The 14,148-nt window shown below is 41.0% G+C and overlaps 1 protein-coding gene across 8 annotated transcripts in view; it reads right to left on the bottom strand.

Annotated features, from left to right (window-relative positions):
* Positions 1-850: 850 nt before the first annotated feature.
* The window catches only part of L3mbtl3 (L3MBTL histone methyl-lysine binding protein 3), a 105,718-nt gene continuing 92,420 nt past the window's right edge, over positions 851-14,148 (bottom strand). For all 8 annotated transcript variants that reach the window (XM_036169057.1, XM_036169054.1, XM_036169058.1 and 5 more), the window contains 4 exons: positions 10,627-10,706; positions 5,880-6,322; positions 5,556-5,618; positions 851-2,650 (listed from right to left, as the gene is read on the bottom strand). In XM_036169057.1, the coding sequence (XP_036024950.1) occupies positions 2,507-2,650; positions 5,556-5,618; positions 5,880-6,322; positions 10,627-10,706 (730 nt within the window). In that variant the 3' untranslated portion in view covers positions 851-2,506. The remainder of the gene's footprint in view (positions 2,651-5,555; positions 5,619-5,879; positions 6,323-10,626; positions 10,707-14,148) is intronic.

Here is a 14,148-nt window from a genome sequence, read left to right as displayed (position 1 = left end):
TTCCTGTGTCTTCTTGTATGACTATTCTCCACACCGACTTCCTTTTTTTTAAAAAAACAACTAGGACTGTTTGTCTGCATGTAAGTCTGTGTGTCATGTATGTGCCTAATGCCTGTGGAGGCCAGAAGAGGGGATGGGATCCCCTGGACCTGGAGTTACAGACAGATGAGAACCAAGTACTCTTAACCATTCACTTATTTCTCTAGACTCACTAATGTAGTGGGTATTTGGTCCACCTATGGCCTCTTGGCTAGCTTAAGACCTGGGAAGCACGTAAGTGGGCCCTTCTCTCTTGCGCTCTGATGGTGGGAACCGAATCAGGAGGTGTCAAGCAGCGTGGGACCTGTTCTCAGCCTTCTAGGATTCTGTGACTGAATCTGCCTTATCCTACAGTAGTGAGTTCTTCCCCCCAGTATAATCCTGGAATAAATAGTCCTTTTATCAATAATCTGCGTATTTCTTGCATTACGCTACCTATGCTCTTTGGAGGCATGGCTTCTAACTAAACCTGGAGTTTATAAATTCAGCTACTCTCCCCGGCCAATGAGCTTCAGGTACCTGTTTCTCTGCCCCCACAGCACTGGGGAGATGTGTCTGGTCTCTACATGGGTTCAGGTCCTCACGCTGTGGTGACAAACGTGTTAGCAATGGAGGTTTCTCCCCAGTCTTAAGGTATCTTTAATGTTGTTGCTGTTTTGTAGTGGAGCAGATCAAGCCCAGAGTCTTGCAAATGCCAGGTAGGTGTTCTAATATCCATCCAAGCCTTACATAACTTCTTAGATATGATATTCCTGTTTTCCCCTACCTCTCCTATTTAATAACCTCCTTACAAATTATACATATATAAAAAGAATCTGTACTTAAGATTTTATTTTATTCGTATCACATGTAACAAGTGCAAGTTAATGTACAAATACTGAACACAACAAAAAAAGGCAAAAAAAGTAACAATAAAAAGCTTATTTAGCAAATTCATGCAAAGAAATGAATTGGACACTGCAGATGTCACGGACCCTGTTTTACCTTGAATCATGACAAATGCAAAGGACTGATAATAAACTCCTACTATGGCACATCAAAGGAAGTCCTACATCAGAAAACATTAGTTTATGGAGAGAGGTGCGACTTTCCCCAGAGTTCCGACAGCATGCTACTGAACTCTCTATTTTTAAAGCAGTCCTTGAACCAATGTCTAATCCTGGAATTAGAAAGTACATCAAAAGACCGACAAAATAATTTACCTTTCCCCTAGAAGTGCATGCTTACAAAAGAAACACTGCCAGCTATGACTTTATAAATAACCAAGGGCTTTCATTTAAAGTGCATCCAGATGCTTAAAAATCAAGGCAAAATATTTTATAGGAGAAGGAATCTTTCCACATTGGAGGTTCCCGAACAATGGCTTTGGGAACCGCTTCCTCGACTTGTGAGTATGGAGAATTTTTTGGTCTGCTGGTGTTACTCTCTCACACCAGGTCTGTGCAGGAAGATCCACGCTCTATTTCTCAGCTCACTCTGAGGAAATCTCCTGGGTCTGGAGGGCCTGGGAGACTGATGGGATCTCTTGAACGATTAGTGTTTCCATCAACGAGATGAGTCCTTTTCTATGAAGCACCAGTTACTTCCACATCCTTTACAGAGATGCACACAATAATTTCATAAATCAAGCTCCTGGTCAACATCCCCTGGAATGTAACCACACAATCCTCTGATGCTGACTGCTGTAAACACATGGGCACCATGATGTACAAAACTGAATCTGCTCAGATACACTACCTCATTCAAATCTAAGTAGGCTCATATATTTTATTTTTCAATTCCGTACTTTTATATACATTTTTTTTTGGTAATAACAGTAAAGATGCTGGTGAAAAGTAATTTGTTTAACAATTCATAACGCGTGCAAAAGTAAAAACATGGATTCAAAGGTCGTATTTACAGTTCTTCAGTCCCGACAAAAGATGACACATAGTTAGGCAATATCGTGACTCGCAAAGTTACACTTGGCTAATGCTGCAATTCCAAATATGGCACAGGGCGAACACGACCGACGCCAGTCCCAGGCTAAACTCAGCCAGGATTCAACGGATTTGGTTTAGGTTGAAATTCAGTTATATAAAAAGTTTCTGAAAGTATTGAAAAAAAGAGAGTGTACATGAAAGAGAACCCAACAATGTTTACAAAATGCTGAAAGTTCGTATTTTGCCCCCCCATCCATAAATAATGAAGCCCCGGCGTCCCCACCCTCCTCCCACCTCCAAAAGATTTCCAAAGATACGTTTAGCTCAGTGAGCAGAACTTAAGATGACTGCTGTTGCACAGTAGCTGGTGAGAAGCCCAGGCGTTGCCTACGAATGCATACGCAGTCTGGAGGGACGGATGGGGTCCCGAGTGCTGCTCTTGGAGTCCTGAAGACTTCTCACTCAGGAGCTAGAACCCCTCTTGTGCTTTGAATAAACATGATGAGCTTGAAAGCGGAAGCTGAAGGTACCAGAATGTCCCGTCTTCACAGTTCATTGTGGGAATTCTTCTCTGCAGCTTTAAACATCAGGATGGAATTGAAAATTTTGAGAGCTGGGCCCAGCTTAATGCTCATGATTTTAACAATGTCTGTTTGGGTCATAAGTAAGAATGCCTCTCCATCAATTTGCTGGAATAAAGGAAGGAAAAAAAACAAACAGACAAAGGAATACAGATTAACCAGATGCATTGTTGTGGGACTATCCAAAGCTATATGCTGTAATATTGGCTGACTTCTCAGCAATAATAAGAAGGCATATATACCAGAGTAATGAATACAACATTCCCGATCTATGGATCTTTCTTACCTAAAATCACACACCAACGAAGTAAAACTCAATTGTCTGAAACTTCAGTCCATAGGAAAGTAGAAAGTGGCTATACTCTCTTATAACTTAAAATGTGCATGTGCATGCCCACGCGCGTGCGCGCGTGCGCGCGTGTGTGTGTGTGTGTGTGTGTGTGTGTGTGTGTGTGTGTGTGTAGGAGGCCAGAGTTCGATTTTTAATGTCTTCCTCTACAGCTCTCCATCTTTTTCTTTGAGACAGGGTCTCTTACTGAACCTAGAGCTTACCATTCCAGCTCCACTGTCTAGCCAGTGAGTTCCAGGGATCCACCTGTCTGTTTCTCAATGCCAGAGTTACAGACATATGCCACCATGCCTGGCTTTCTATGTGAGTTGTGGGGATTCAAAGGTCTTTATGTTTCACCCAATGAGCCATCCCCCTCTCCCCAAACCTTCTTGTGTTTCTCTGAATTAGGTACTGAGTCAAGAAGAACATGTAGGATTTTTTAGTTACAGAAGATAATAATGCTTTTTGACTTAAAAGAATTCTGGCAAAGAACCAGTTACACATAAACACCCAACAGATTTAGTCTTCTACCGTGAGGAAAAGAAAGACAGTATTTTTGTCTGGTCTCCCTCATCAGAAAAGAAATAACTAACAGTATGGGTGGAAGGATGTGAGGCCAGTGTTAAACATCACAGACCATAGGCTGTTTCTTCTATTATTGGGGTAATTGTGTAAATCCTCTTCTTTCTGGGCCCCTTCTAAGATGAAAAGCTGAATTACAAAATAGGACACTTCGAAACTCAAAGCTACAACATGATGAAAATGATTATTTGGTTTAGTAGGGCAACAGATGTGAAAGATGTGTGTGTGTGTGTGTGTGTGTGAGTGTGTGTGTGTGTGAGTGTGTGTGTGTGTGAGTGTGTGTGTGTGTGTGTGAGTGTGTGAGTGTGTGTGAGTGTGTGTGAGTGTGTGAGTGTGTGTGTGTGTGTGTGAGTGTGTGTGTATGTGTGTGTGAGTGTGTGAGTGTGTGTGAGTGTGTGTGTGTGTGAGTGTGTGTGTGTGTGAGTGTGTGTGTGTGTGTGTGTGTGTGTGTGTGTGTGTGTGTGTATGTGTGTATGACTTTCGGCCTTTAAGAAATTGGATGGTCTTAAGACACATTAATTAATTTCTTCTTCAATTTCCCCATTTTGAACAACAACAGAAAAAGAAAGACATTTCTTTTTCCGTCTCTGAGTAATTAGAAGTGTTGACCACCGTGAATGGCTTGATGGGGCTTAAACCGTGTCTTCCGAAAATTCGTTTTTGTTTGCTTTGTTTCTGTTTTATGAGACAAGGTCTCTCTACATAGCCATGGCTGTCTTGGAACTCATCATATAGACGAGGCTGGCCTTGAACTCACAGAGATCCACCTGCCTCTGGAATGCTGGGGTTAAAGGTATGTACCACGATGCCTAGTTGCAAATTCTCTAAAAAAATTTTTCTTTAGTTCTATTTTCTGTGTATTGGTGTTTTGCCTGAATGTATGACTGTGCACTGCATGTGTGCATTGCCTGTTGGGGATAGAAGAAGGTGTCTGACCCCCCCCCACACACACACCCCAAACCCCCGGAATGGAATTATAGACGGTTGTGAGTCTCCATGTGGGTGCTGGGAATCAAACTCTCTGAAAGAGCAGTGGTGCTAAGCACTGAGCCATCTTCCCAGCCTCTCCTTTGCAAATTCTATGTTGGATCCCTAAACCCCAGTTGCTCAGAATGTGAACTTCTTTGGAAATAGTGTCACTGCAACCGTTAAGTAACAACTGCCTAATATAAGGCCACACAGGTCAGGTGAGCTCCTGGTCCAGGAGGACTAGTGTCCACCAGATAAAACCTCATTCAGCCAACAAAGAAAAATAAAATTATGAAATTTGCAGGAAAAATAGTTGGGTCTGGAAATGACTATATTAAGTCAAGTAGGCTCAAAGTGGAATACTGCATGCCCTCTCATATACAATCCTAGCTTCTGATTTGAAGAGGTATTAAGGAAGCAGGAGAGGAAGCGTGATGGACTATATGTGACATGAAAGCTGAATGAGGAATACTGAGGACAGAATGGGACAAGTGGGGGGCAGCCATGGGGGAAAACCCTGTGTGGGAAGGCATGGGCCAAAAACAGTGTATGTGAAAATACCATAAGGAAACCTATTACTTCGTACACTAACTTGAAATAAATAAATGTTCAAAAGATAATCTCAGGGTAGATGGTCATAAATTCCTGTTCTTACACATATTACTGAGACATAGGTAAGATCTAAGCCTACTCCTGGCTCAAATGGTAGTCTTTATTCTGAGTACCAAATGGAGTCAATGTTGATACTGTTAGGATGGTATCTGAAATTAATAATTTCTCATTAAAATAATGAGAAAAAACCCACCATATTAAAATATGGCTCATTTCTTCCTTTGGCTTACTTCTGTGCTATAAACTATATAAGGGCATGCTATTAAGTTTTGCGGGGAGTTTTCTAATGAGTCTAGTGCTCCTGTGCCCGATCATGAAATGCTCATACAGGCTTTCCTTCAGACCTCATCTTCCGCAAGACATGCTAATTCAAGTGGTTAATGCTGCTTGTAATGCGACTACACACCAGGTGTCGACTTTGATAGAACTCATCTCTCCATGACTGCCCGTTTAACACATTTCCCCACTGGTGCATCTCTGTGCTCTGATCCCGTTAAGAAACTATAGTGGAACACTTACTTCGTCCTTAAACACCTTTCCATGTTCTTCACACCCAGGCAAGCTCTGAATGAATTCCGACACCTGTCAAAGACATCAAAACTTTAAGTTTTTAATAATAACAGTAAAAAAAAAAAAAGAAGAAGTTGGGATCCAAAATGCTAAGGTTCAAAAGTATTTGAAACATATAGTTTAGGTAATTCCCTCTAAACAAATGATCTTTTATCGGGAAGGAAATAAAAGGCCCTGGAAGACCAGTCAATGCATGATTTAACACATGATGCCAATATCCTTGCATTGTAGACAAAGTATGCTAACAAAATTAAGCAATGAATGCAAACATACCTCATCTGTGCTCCACTTGGAAACTCTACTGGCAGGGATTCCAGCAACAGTAGGAAGAAGCTTGCTTTGCTGCTCCCAGCGCAAGGGCAGGCATGGAATCGGGGGCTTAAAGGAGAGAAAGACAGCTGATCGCCGCTGAGCCTGCTGCTGGGCCTGCTGGGCCTGTGGAGGCTGCTGAGGCTGCTGGGCCTGCTGGGCCGGCTGAGGCTGCTGGGCCTGAGGACTCTGCTGTGGCTGCTGGGCCTGTTGTGCTTGTGGAGTCTGCTGAGGCTGCTGGGCTGGCTGAGGCTGCTGGGCCTGTTGAGTCTTGGATGTCTGCTGCGGAGGCTGCTGTACCTGCAGAGGCTGCTGAGCGGGCTGGGCCTGCTGTACTTGCTGTACCTGCTGAGGCTGCTGTGCCTGCTGTACCTGCTGTATAGTAGGGGTAGGCTCTTCCCGAACAACTGGTCAATGGAAAAAAAAAAAAAGAAAAGAAAATCTGTTATCTGAAAGGCAGGAGGACAGCCCCATGGGCCATGCATCTCACTAGATAATGACATCAGGGAGGTGGACAGAGATAAAGAAAGGCTTTGCACTTTCAATATCACACTCATTGAGTAATTATATTTACTAATGTTTGCCATGATAAATACACTGTACGCTCAATTGACACACACTATTGAAGACTATCATTGACTGTTGCTCAATGGTGCTTCTTGGGCGCTCTAGATAATTGTGCCTCAGAACAGAACTCTGTCCTTCAGAAATTCTGTCTCTTCCCTTATGCTTTAGCTGACATAATGGTAGCAGTTGCCAATCCCCAGCTGTTGCAATTTGTTCGCAGGTAGTTGCTTCTCCTAACTTGTTCCAGCCTCGGTTTCCTCCAAGTTACTTACAATGGTGGCATTGCACAACCATCAACGTTTTTAATGGAGATAAGACACTATTGCAATAACAGGAAACAGCTGACCAAGTGAAGAGAAAACCCACTGAATGAGAGAAAGTATCTGGGTTAAGCAAAGAACTAAAAACAAACCAAGACCAAAACCAGGTAACAAGGAAACAAAAATCCAGTTAATAAATGTGCAAATGAGCCAGGCGGTGGTGGCACACGCCTTTAATCCCAGCACTCGGGAGGCAGAGGCAGGTGGATCTCTGTGAGTTCGAGGCCAGCCTGGGCTACCAAGTGAGTTCCAGGAAAGGCGCAAAGCTACACAGAGAAACCCTGTCTTGAAAAAACAAAAAAGCAAAAAAACAAAACAAAACAAAAATGTGCAAATGAAATGAACAAACAATTTGCAAAGGTAGAAATATAATAGCCAATGAACACAGGGAAAAAAAATGCTCAATCTAACCTCACTAGCCATCAAAAAGATACAAGTCAAAAATACATTGAGATTTTTAGGTCAATCTACTCAGAGTATCAGTCATTAAGGAAAAAAAAATCTAGGCACAGTGTGGACAAAAGGAAACCCTTAGACCCTGTTGATGGGAATCAGTCTAACTCCTATTGACTTAGTGTGACGTTTTTTTAAAGAACTATGATCCAGATCTCCCACTGCTGGGTATCCCCCCCTCCCCACCCCAGGACATCAAGCAGACATGTTAGAGATGCTGGCACATCAATGTTCACTGCAGAACTATTCATAGTAGCTAACTCATGGAACCAAACTAGGTATCCAACAAGAGAGGAGAAGCTAAGGAAAATGTGATATATATGCATGATGGGAATTTTCTCAGCCCCAAAGAAGAATATTGTCTCCTCATTTATTGGAAAGTAGATGCAACAGGGCACAGTTATAGACATTACGATATCTCTTTCCATGCTTCATTGAATCAAGGTTTGGGTCCTTATCCTGTTTTTTACTGAATATCTCATATAAACCAAACACAAACACCACATTTACTTTTATTCTTTTAAAATTATTTAAAACCACATTTGTTTTTATTCTAACTTAAATTATTTAAGTTGAAAATACTTTGCTTATCAAAACAGGGGGTGGGGCTGGATGCAGCTCTGTGGCAGAGTGTTTGCTTAGAATGGACAAGAACCCAGGTTTGACCCTCAGTGCTTAAGAACATGTGGGAGAAGGTAGGTAACCTAAAATCTTCTTCTCAGATATTCCCAAGAGTTTAGTAAGTACTTGAAATAAACGCACACACAAGGCTGGCCTACATGAACTACTCTAAGGTTTTGGCCCCCACACTAGATCCACAGGGTAGAGATTTTTTGCCATATGTAAGTCTTCTACAAATGCATGTTCATCACATCCTATGATTTTTTGTGTTCTAATAACACTGACATTTGACTCTATCACTGTCGTTCCATTGACTCCCCTCTAGAAGCTGTCTGTATTCTTCATCATTCATTTCTAGTGCTCCCACGACTACAGCAAAACCCCAAGTCACCATGTGCCCCACTCTATGACACTGGGGGCACACAAAAAATCTTTCTTCCTCTAATGCATTCTGTACCATGGAGGAAAAAAAAAATGTCTAACACTTCTTCTCAGCCAGCAGCTGAGAACTGGTCAATTCCAAGACACAAAGTCCAACCCTCTGGCTGAACTTGGGATTACCTAAACCACTCAGTGTATTCACTTCAGTTCTCTGTACCAGGCCCATCTCCTAATTTTGCCCAACTCTGCTTCTTCCCCTAGCCTCCCTCTCAGTCTTCTCAGGGTCTGCTTCCAGGGAGCTGAATCTTCGACAACAGGCTGTCTCTGCATTAAGGACTGAGAGGTAAGAAGCCATCCCGTGACTAAGGTCTGAGGCATCCCAATGTCTCCAGATGAGTCTCAGCTCTGACTGGAAGCTGCAGGTCTCTGAGGCTCAGGTAAAGACAGCGACACAAGTACTGTGTGGTAAGCCAAGAACAGGAGTCCAAATGAAATATAAAACTAGTAAACTAGATGCTGAGTGAAAGCCAACAAAAACCTTTCTTACACATTAAATTAATTTTAAAGAGTAGTCTTATTCAAAATGTCTCAACACCACAAAAAACAAAGAAACAAAAATTCCAAAATTTCCAAAGTCATCGAGAAGGCCAGCACTGCATTGCCAGCCTAGGAGCACAATGTAAGAAATTCTGACAACGACTTCCATTGTGAAGCTCTCTTCACCAATTAAAAAGACAGCAAATGACACAAGCATATAGGTTTTCAGACAAAAACAAAGGAGAAAACAGGAAAAGGAATAATTGACTTAGCAAAATAAATATGGGTTCTACCAATCTTTCTTTTCAAGGAATCACTAAACAAAACTCATGTAACTCAAGTGAAGAACAACAGAAAAATAAGACGAGAAATAAACTAGATAAAAGGTAGCGGTATTAGAGTGTCACATGTGAACAGGACTGAAATTCTCCATTGAGTAGAGACAATGCCACCGTGGCAGCTCACCATCAGGAGTCCTCCAGCTACTAACACATTGCCAAGGAGGTATACTAGGACTACGTTAGGGTTATACAAGAAGAAAGTGAGGCACAGAGACACAGATAGTATATGTGAGCTGATGCCTGACTGTAAGCCCTGCTCTTGACTTCTGATGAACTAATGGCTTACAAAGAAAAGCTGAATTCTTTGTGTAAGAAGCCCAAACAGCTATGATAATAAAACCTTCCTAGGTTAAATATCTCTTTCCTTTATAAATTATAAGCAACACTGTAGATGATCAAATAATTGTGTAGGGCTTATCTCATCCCCTTATAAATTATAAGTAACATTGTAGATATTCAAATAATTGTTCAGGGCCTAGTATGGGACAGACACGTGCTAAGCAAGGAACAACATTATTGCTTTTAATCTTCCTTGCAAGCTCATGGACATAGACCACACCATTTTTCGGCACAGACAAGGAACATCAGTACCCAGTGGCTTCAATGCTATGGATAAAGCCAAGTAGGGACAGGTAGGAAAGGAGAGGCTATGCCTGGTTAACTGTAGGATCTGTATTTAGTGCTAAAGCAAGCACCATAAACCATGCTGACCATCGCCCTGTACACAGATTTCAATGGAATCATTAATTACTGTTCTACAATAATCAGGCTCATTACAGACAGTCACTAGTTTCCATCCCTCAACCCCAAAAACATCTAAACCAGAAAACACATATGAGAAGGGAAGTGAACAGGAACAAGCAACACAATGGTAGCCACAGTAGCATCTTCTTATGAGAAAAATAAACAATAATTACCCAGCTATAAGCAAATTACAAGTTCAATCTATATGATGACTAAGAGTCATTATGCCCTTGTTGCTTAAACTATCATCTTTGAAACACACAGAAGAATGAGTTAGCCTAGCAAACACTTGTTCAAGTGATTTTCTTTTCATTTTGTGCTTTTGCATCAAGACAATAGACTGGATTTCAAAACACATTTGAAGTAAGTGAAGCCAGCAATACTGAAGAAGATGTGTGGCAAGAGCCCCAGAGAATGTCTCTGCAAACCTTACATCTGATGCTGCACCAGTGTGTGAAAGAAACTGTGAACACAGGCGCCTGTTGAGTCTGTGCCATTGAAAGTCTCTCGAGATCTGGACTTCTCTTGTTTTGCATGAAGGAAGAGCCAAACCAAGTTTATCTTTAGTACACTGTGATTGTTATTTTCCAGTTGTTTCTAATTACTTTTACTTATTCTGTGGTGCTGAGAATCAAACCCACTGTCTTGTGCATAGACACTACTCTGCCATGGACTACACCCTGGGCTACAATGAAGTTTTTGGTTCCTGAATATTTACCAATAATGACATGATAGTGCTATGGTTACCTTTGGCTTCGGCTGACGTCCTCACTTCATTTTCTCTTTTCTCTTCAGAATCTCCTTTGACGTCATCAGCACGCTGTTCCCTGAGAAAAATAGCTGTCTCAGTATTTCATCATAGATGAATTTTAAAACATTTCAGAACTGTATCTTAGCAACTGTTATTTTTTTTTTCTTAACTTAAAGATGGATGCACGGTACTATTAAATGCTACTGAATGAAATACACCACAAAGCAGCCAATGCCAATGATATCCATAAATGCTCACTTTCTTCATGATCGCTTGGCGGCTGCTATTCAGAAAGATTCTTAATGGACAGAATGCTATGAAGATGAATTACTCTGGAAGATTTGGTTACTGAAAATTCCAACTACAGCTTGGAATATACCTTTAGAAGCAGTAACACTTGTACTGTTTGGTAAGACTCAAAAAAACCAAAACTTTTCTAAAGTCTGCACCATGAGATCAAATCACTCTATATGACTCACCCCTGAGACTGGGATGTAAGCTAAGACTGGCCCACTGGCATATATATAATCTTGGGGAAGCTTTTCCTGGCTTGACCAGGTTAATTCTACTGAAGTGAATTCTCCTCTTTTTGAGCAGAAATGGATTAATTCTAAAATCAATAGGCCTTGGATACTATAAAATGGAAACAACTTATTAAAACTTTGATTTAGAACTCTGACCCTGAGGTGAAGGACAAAAACTGGTTCTTTTAAATTAAAGTAATGCACTTTTAAAAGTAGAAATCTGTGGGACTTAAAAAATTTCAATCTAATGTATTCCATTCTGAAGGTCATACTAGAGCATACTCTTCTTTCTGTGTTGGCAATATTCTGATCCAGGCTGCACTTTTAAGGTTCAAGAACAAAGTAAATACAATTAAAAAAAAAAATTAATCTAACACAAAAGCTATTCTTACTTTTAATTCCAAAGGCACATACTCTGTCATTGAAACCATGGTATGGTAATACAATGAAACAACAAGAGGAAGCATGCAATCAATGTTTAGTACATTTCAGAAATATTGTTTTCAAGAGTACATGTGAACTCTCATCTGAACCTAAGCTCCTCTTTTAGTGTTTGACTAAAACATCTTGTAACTGCTGAAGACAAGCATCTAACTCCAAATGGGAACTTTGAGGAACCACATCCCTTGAGAGCATCCTGAACCTGTTTAGTCTAGTACAGTACCAATTCAACAGCTTGAGGATCTTACTCCACATGTGAGAACTGATGACTGACAAACGTCGTTACCCGAGGTGTTGACAGAAAAATCTTGTTTTCTCCATAGGAACAGTGGAGTAGCCAACCCTAATTACACAGGCCTGTAATCCTAGCGACTCAGGAGGCCAAGACAGGAGATTTACGTTGTAGCGTATGTTCAAAGCCAGCATGAGTCCACTTAGTAAGACCCTAAACCCAAACAAAAAATCCAAACAAACAAAACAACACACAAAAACTCAAAAAGGATTGCAAATACAGCCAGCCCGTGGGGTGCTTGGCTGGCACATGCAAGCACCCTAATCGCTAGTACCACAAAAAATAAGTAAAATCAAAATAAAACACCCACAAAACAAAAAAGATCCAATGAAGTCACGCTTCCTAATTACAATATGTCAAAGTCAACTTGCTGCATGCTAAACTGACTCACCAATTTCTAGACTTGTTTGTACTAAGCCAGAAATAGCATTCTTTGTGTCTACAAACTCTACATCCTAATATTGTGTGTGATTAATGAAAGAAAATAGCTTGTGTAGTGGCTATATTAATATCAGAAAAGAAAATCACACACTGTTGTGAAATAATTTAAAATTAGTATTTCTCAGAGTCAAAGAAAATAATTTCTCAACTAGCTCCTGTGCCTTTCCTAGGAAGTTAGATGAACAGCTGATTAATTTTTTAAAAAGTGGGGGAAAAAAAGTGAGACAAAAAGAGAAAGCCAAGTCCTGGACTTTTCTGTGTTTTTGTGTTTTCATGACCAGAAATATGCACTTATAACCAAAGCTACCCTCTCGTGGTTTTAATAAAGCATAATTACTCTTCAAAGTAAATTGTGTTAAGATGACTTTAATCCCAGCACTCAAGAGGCAGAGGCAAGTGGATCTCTGAGCTGTCTACAGAGATCTCTGATCTCTGTCTGTCTACAGAGCGAGTTCCAGGACAACCAGGGATACACAGAGAAACCCTGTCTCAAAACACCAGAAGAAAAAAAAAAAGACTTAAACATAAGAAAAACTCCTTTGTAGTCTATGTCCAAAAACAATGCCAATTATGTCTTGAGATGTAGAAAAGGAAAATAATAATTCAAAATGTTCCTTTATACCCAAATCTTCCAAAATGTACTCCAAAAGAAGAGTAGAACGTTATTACTTGTTTGCCTTTATGGAAACATGACCAGTTTTTCAATCCTCAAATGCAACTCATATAAATCTTAAAACTCGATATGTGACAGGCTCTCTTGTGTTCCACATGCTGTTTCCTTTAGCTGGGGGGATGGGGGTGGAAGAGTCAACATCTAGTCTAGTAGAACAGAAGCCATGAAACAGATGTGTAAATAGAATCATCAAGGTGAACAGATCCTAATAACCCATTCAGGTATGAAGAAGGGGTCAGTCAGCATTCCTAAGAACATACTGCAAGCCAAACATGAGCTGAGTGGTTGGCAGGATGGATATTCTATAGCACTCCCTGGTGCAAGGTCTGGTAGTCTATATAGTGAAACATAAAGACATCAAGTTCAGCTGGGCGGTGGTGGCGCACACCTTTAATCCTAGCACTGGGGAGGCCGAGCCAGGCGGATCTCTGTGAGTTTGAGGCTAGCCTGGTCTATAGAGGGAGATCCAGGACAAGCACCAAAACAACTCTGTCTCAGACACACACACACACACACACACACACACACACACACACACACAAACCAACCAAACAAACAAACAAACAAAAACAAAAAACAACAACAAAACAAAACAAAAGACACCAAGTTACCAAGTTCATATTTACAGGGGCAAATACACAACCAGGTCTTCCTGACACCAAGAACCTATACTTAGAACCAATACTCTTTAATGCTTGCACTTGGGTTTCTCCAAAATAAAGCATATGCCCCTGTTCCAAGACGGTAAAGGGTATGCTTCATGTCACACACTTATTCTCAAACTGCCCTTCCTTGAGAAAGCTGGGAATGAAGAATCTGCCTACATTTCTTAATTATCTTACATTTTATTCAAAATTTAAAAATGTAGTCTTAATTGGGGAACCATTATTCCTCTCCTCTGCCAGGTGAGAAATCTCCTTGTTCTAATTGCTGCTACTCTATAGGTTTTTTTCCTGTACGCAAGATGAAATCCTCCCGGAATTTCTGCTTCCTTAGCTGAAAGGTCTTTTCTGCATGCTCCTGTGGCACAGAGTGAGCAGACGAGGGGAGGGGCGGAATGCCTGGAGCACTCACTCAGAGACAGGTGGAGACCTGTGGACTGGCCAAGGCAGGCTATGGCAGGTAAAGAGGACCAAGGGATATTTCG

Source organism: Onychomys torridus, chromosome 19 (assembly GCF_903995425.1).
Source record: "Onychomys torridus chromosome 19, mOncTor1.1, whole genome shotgun sequence".
Classification (NCBI taxonomy): domain Eukaryota; kingdom Metazoa; phylum Chordata; class Mammalia; order Rodentia; family Cricetidae; genus Onychomys; species Onychomys torridus.
The sequence above is the reverse complement of the archived record's forward strand: the minus strand, read 5'-3'. Positions and strand labels throughout refer to the sequence as shown.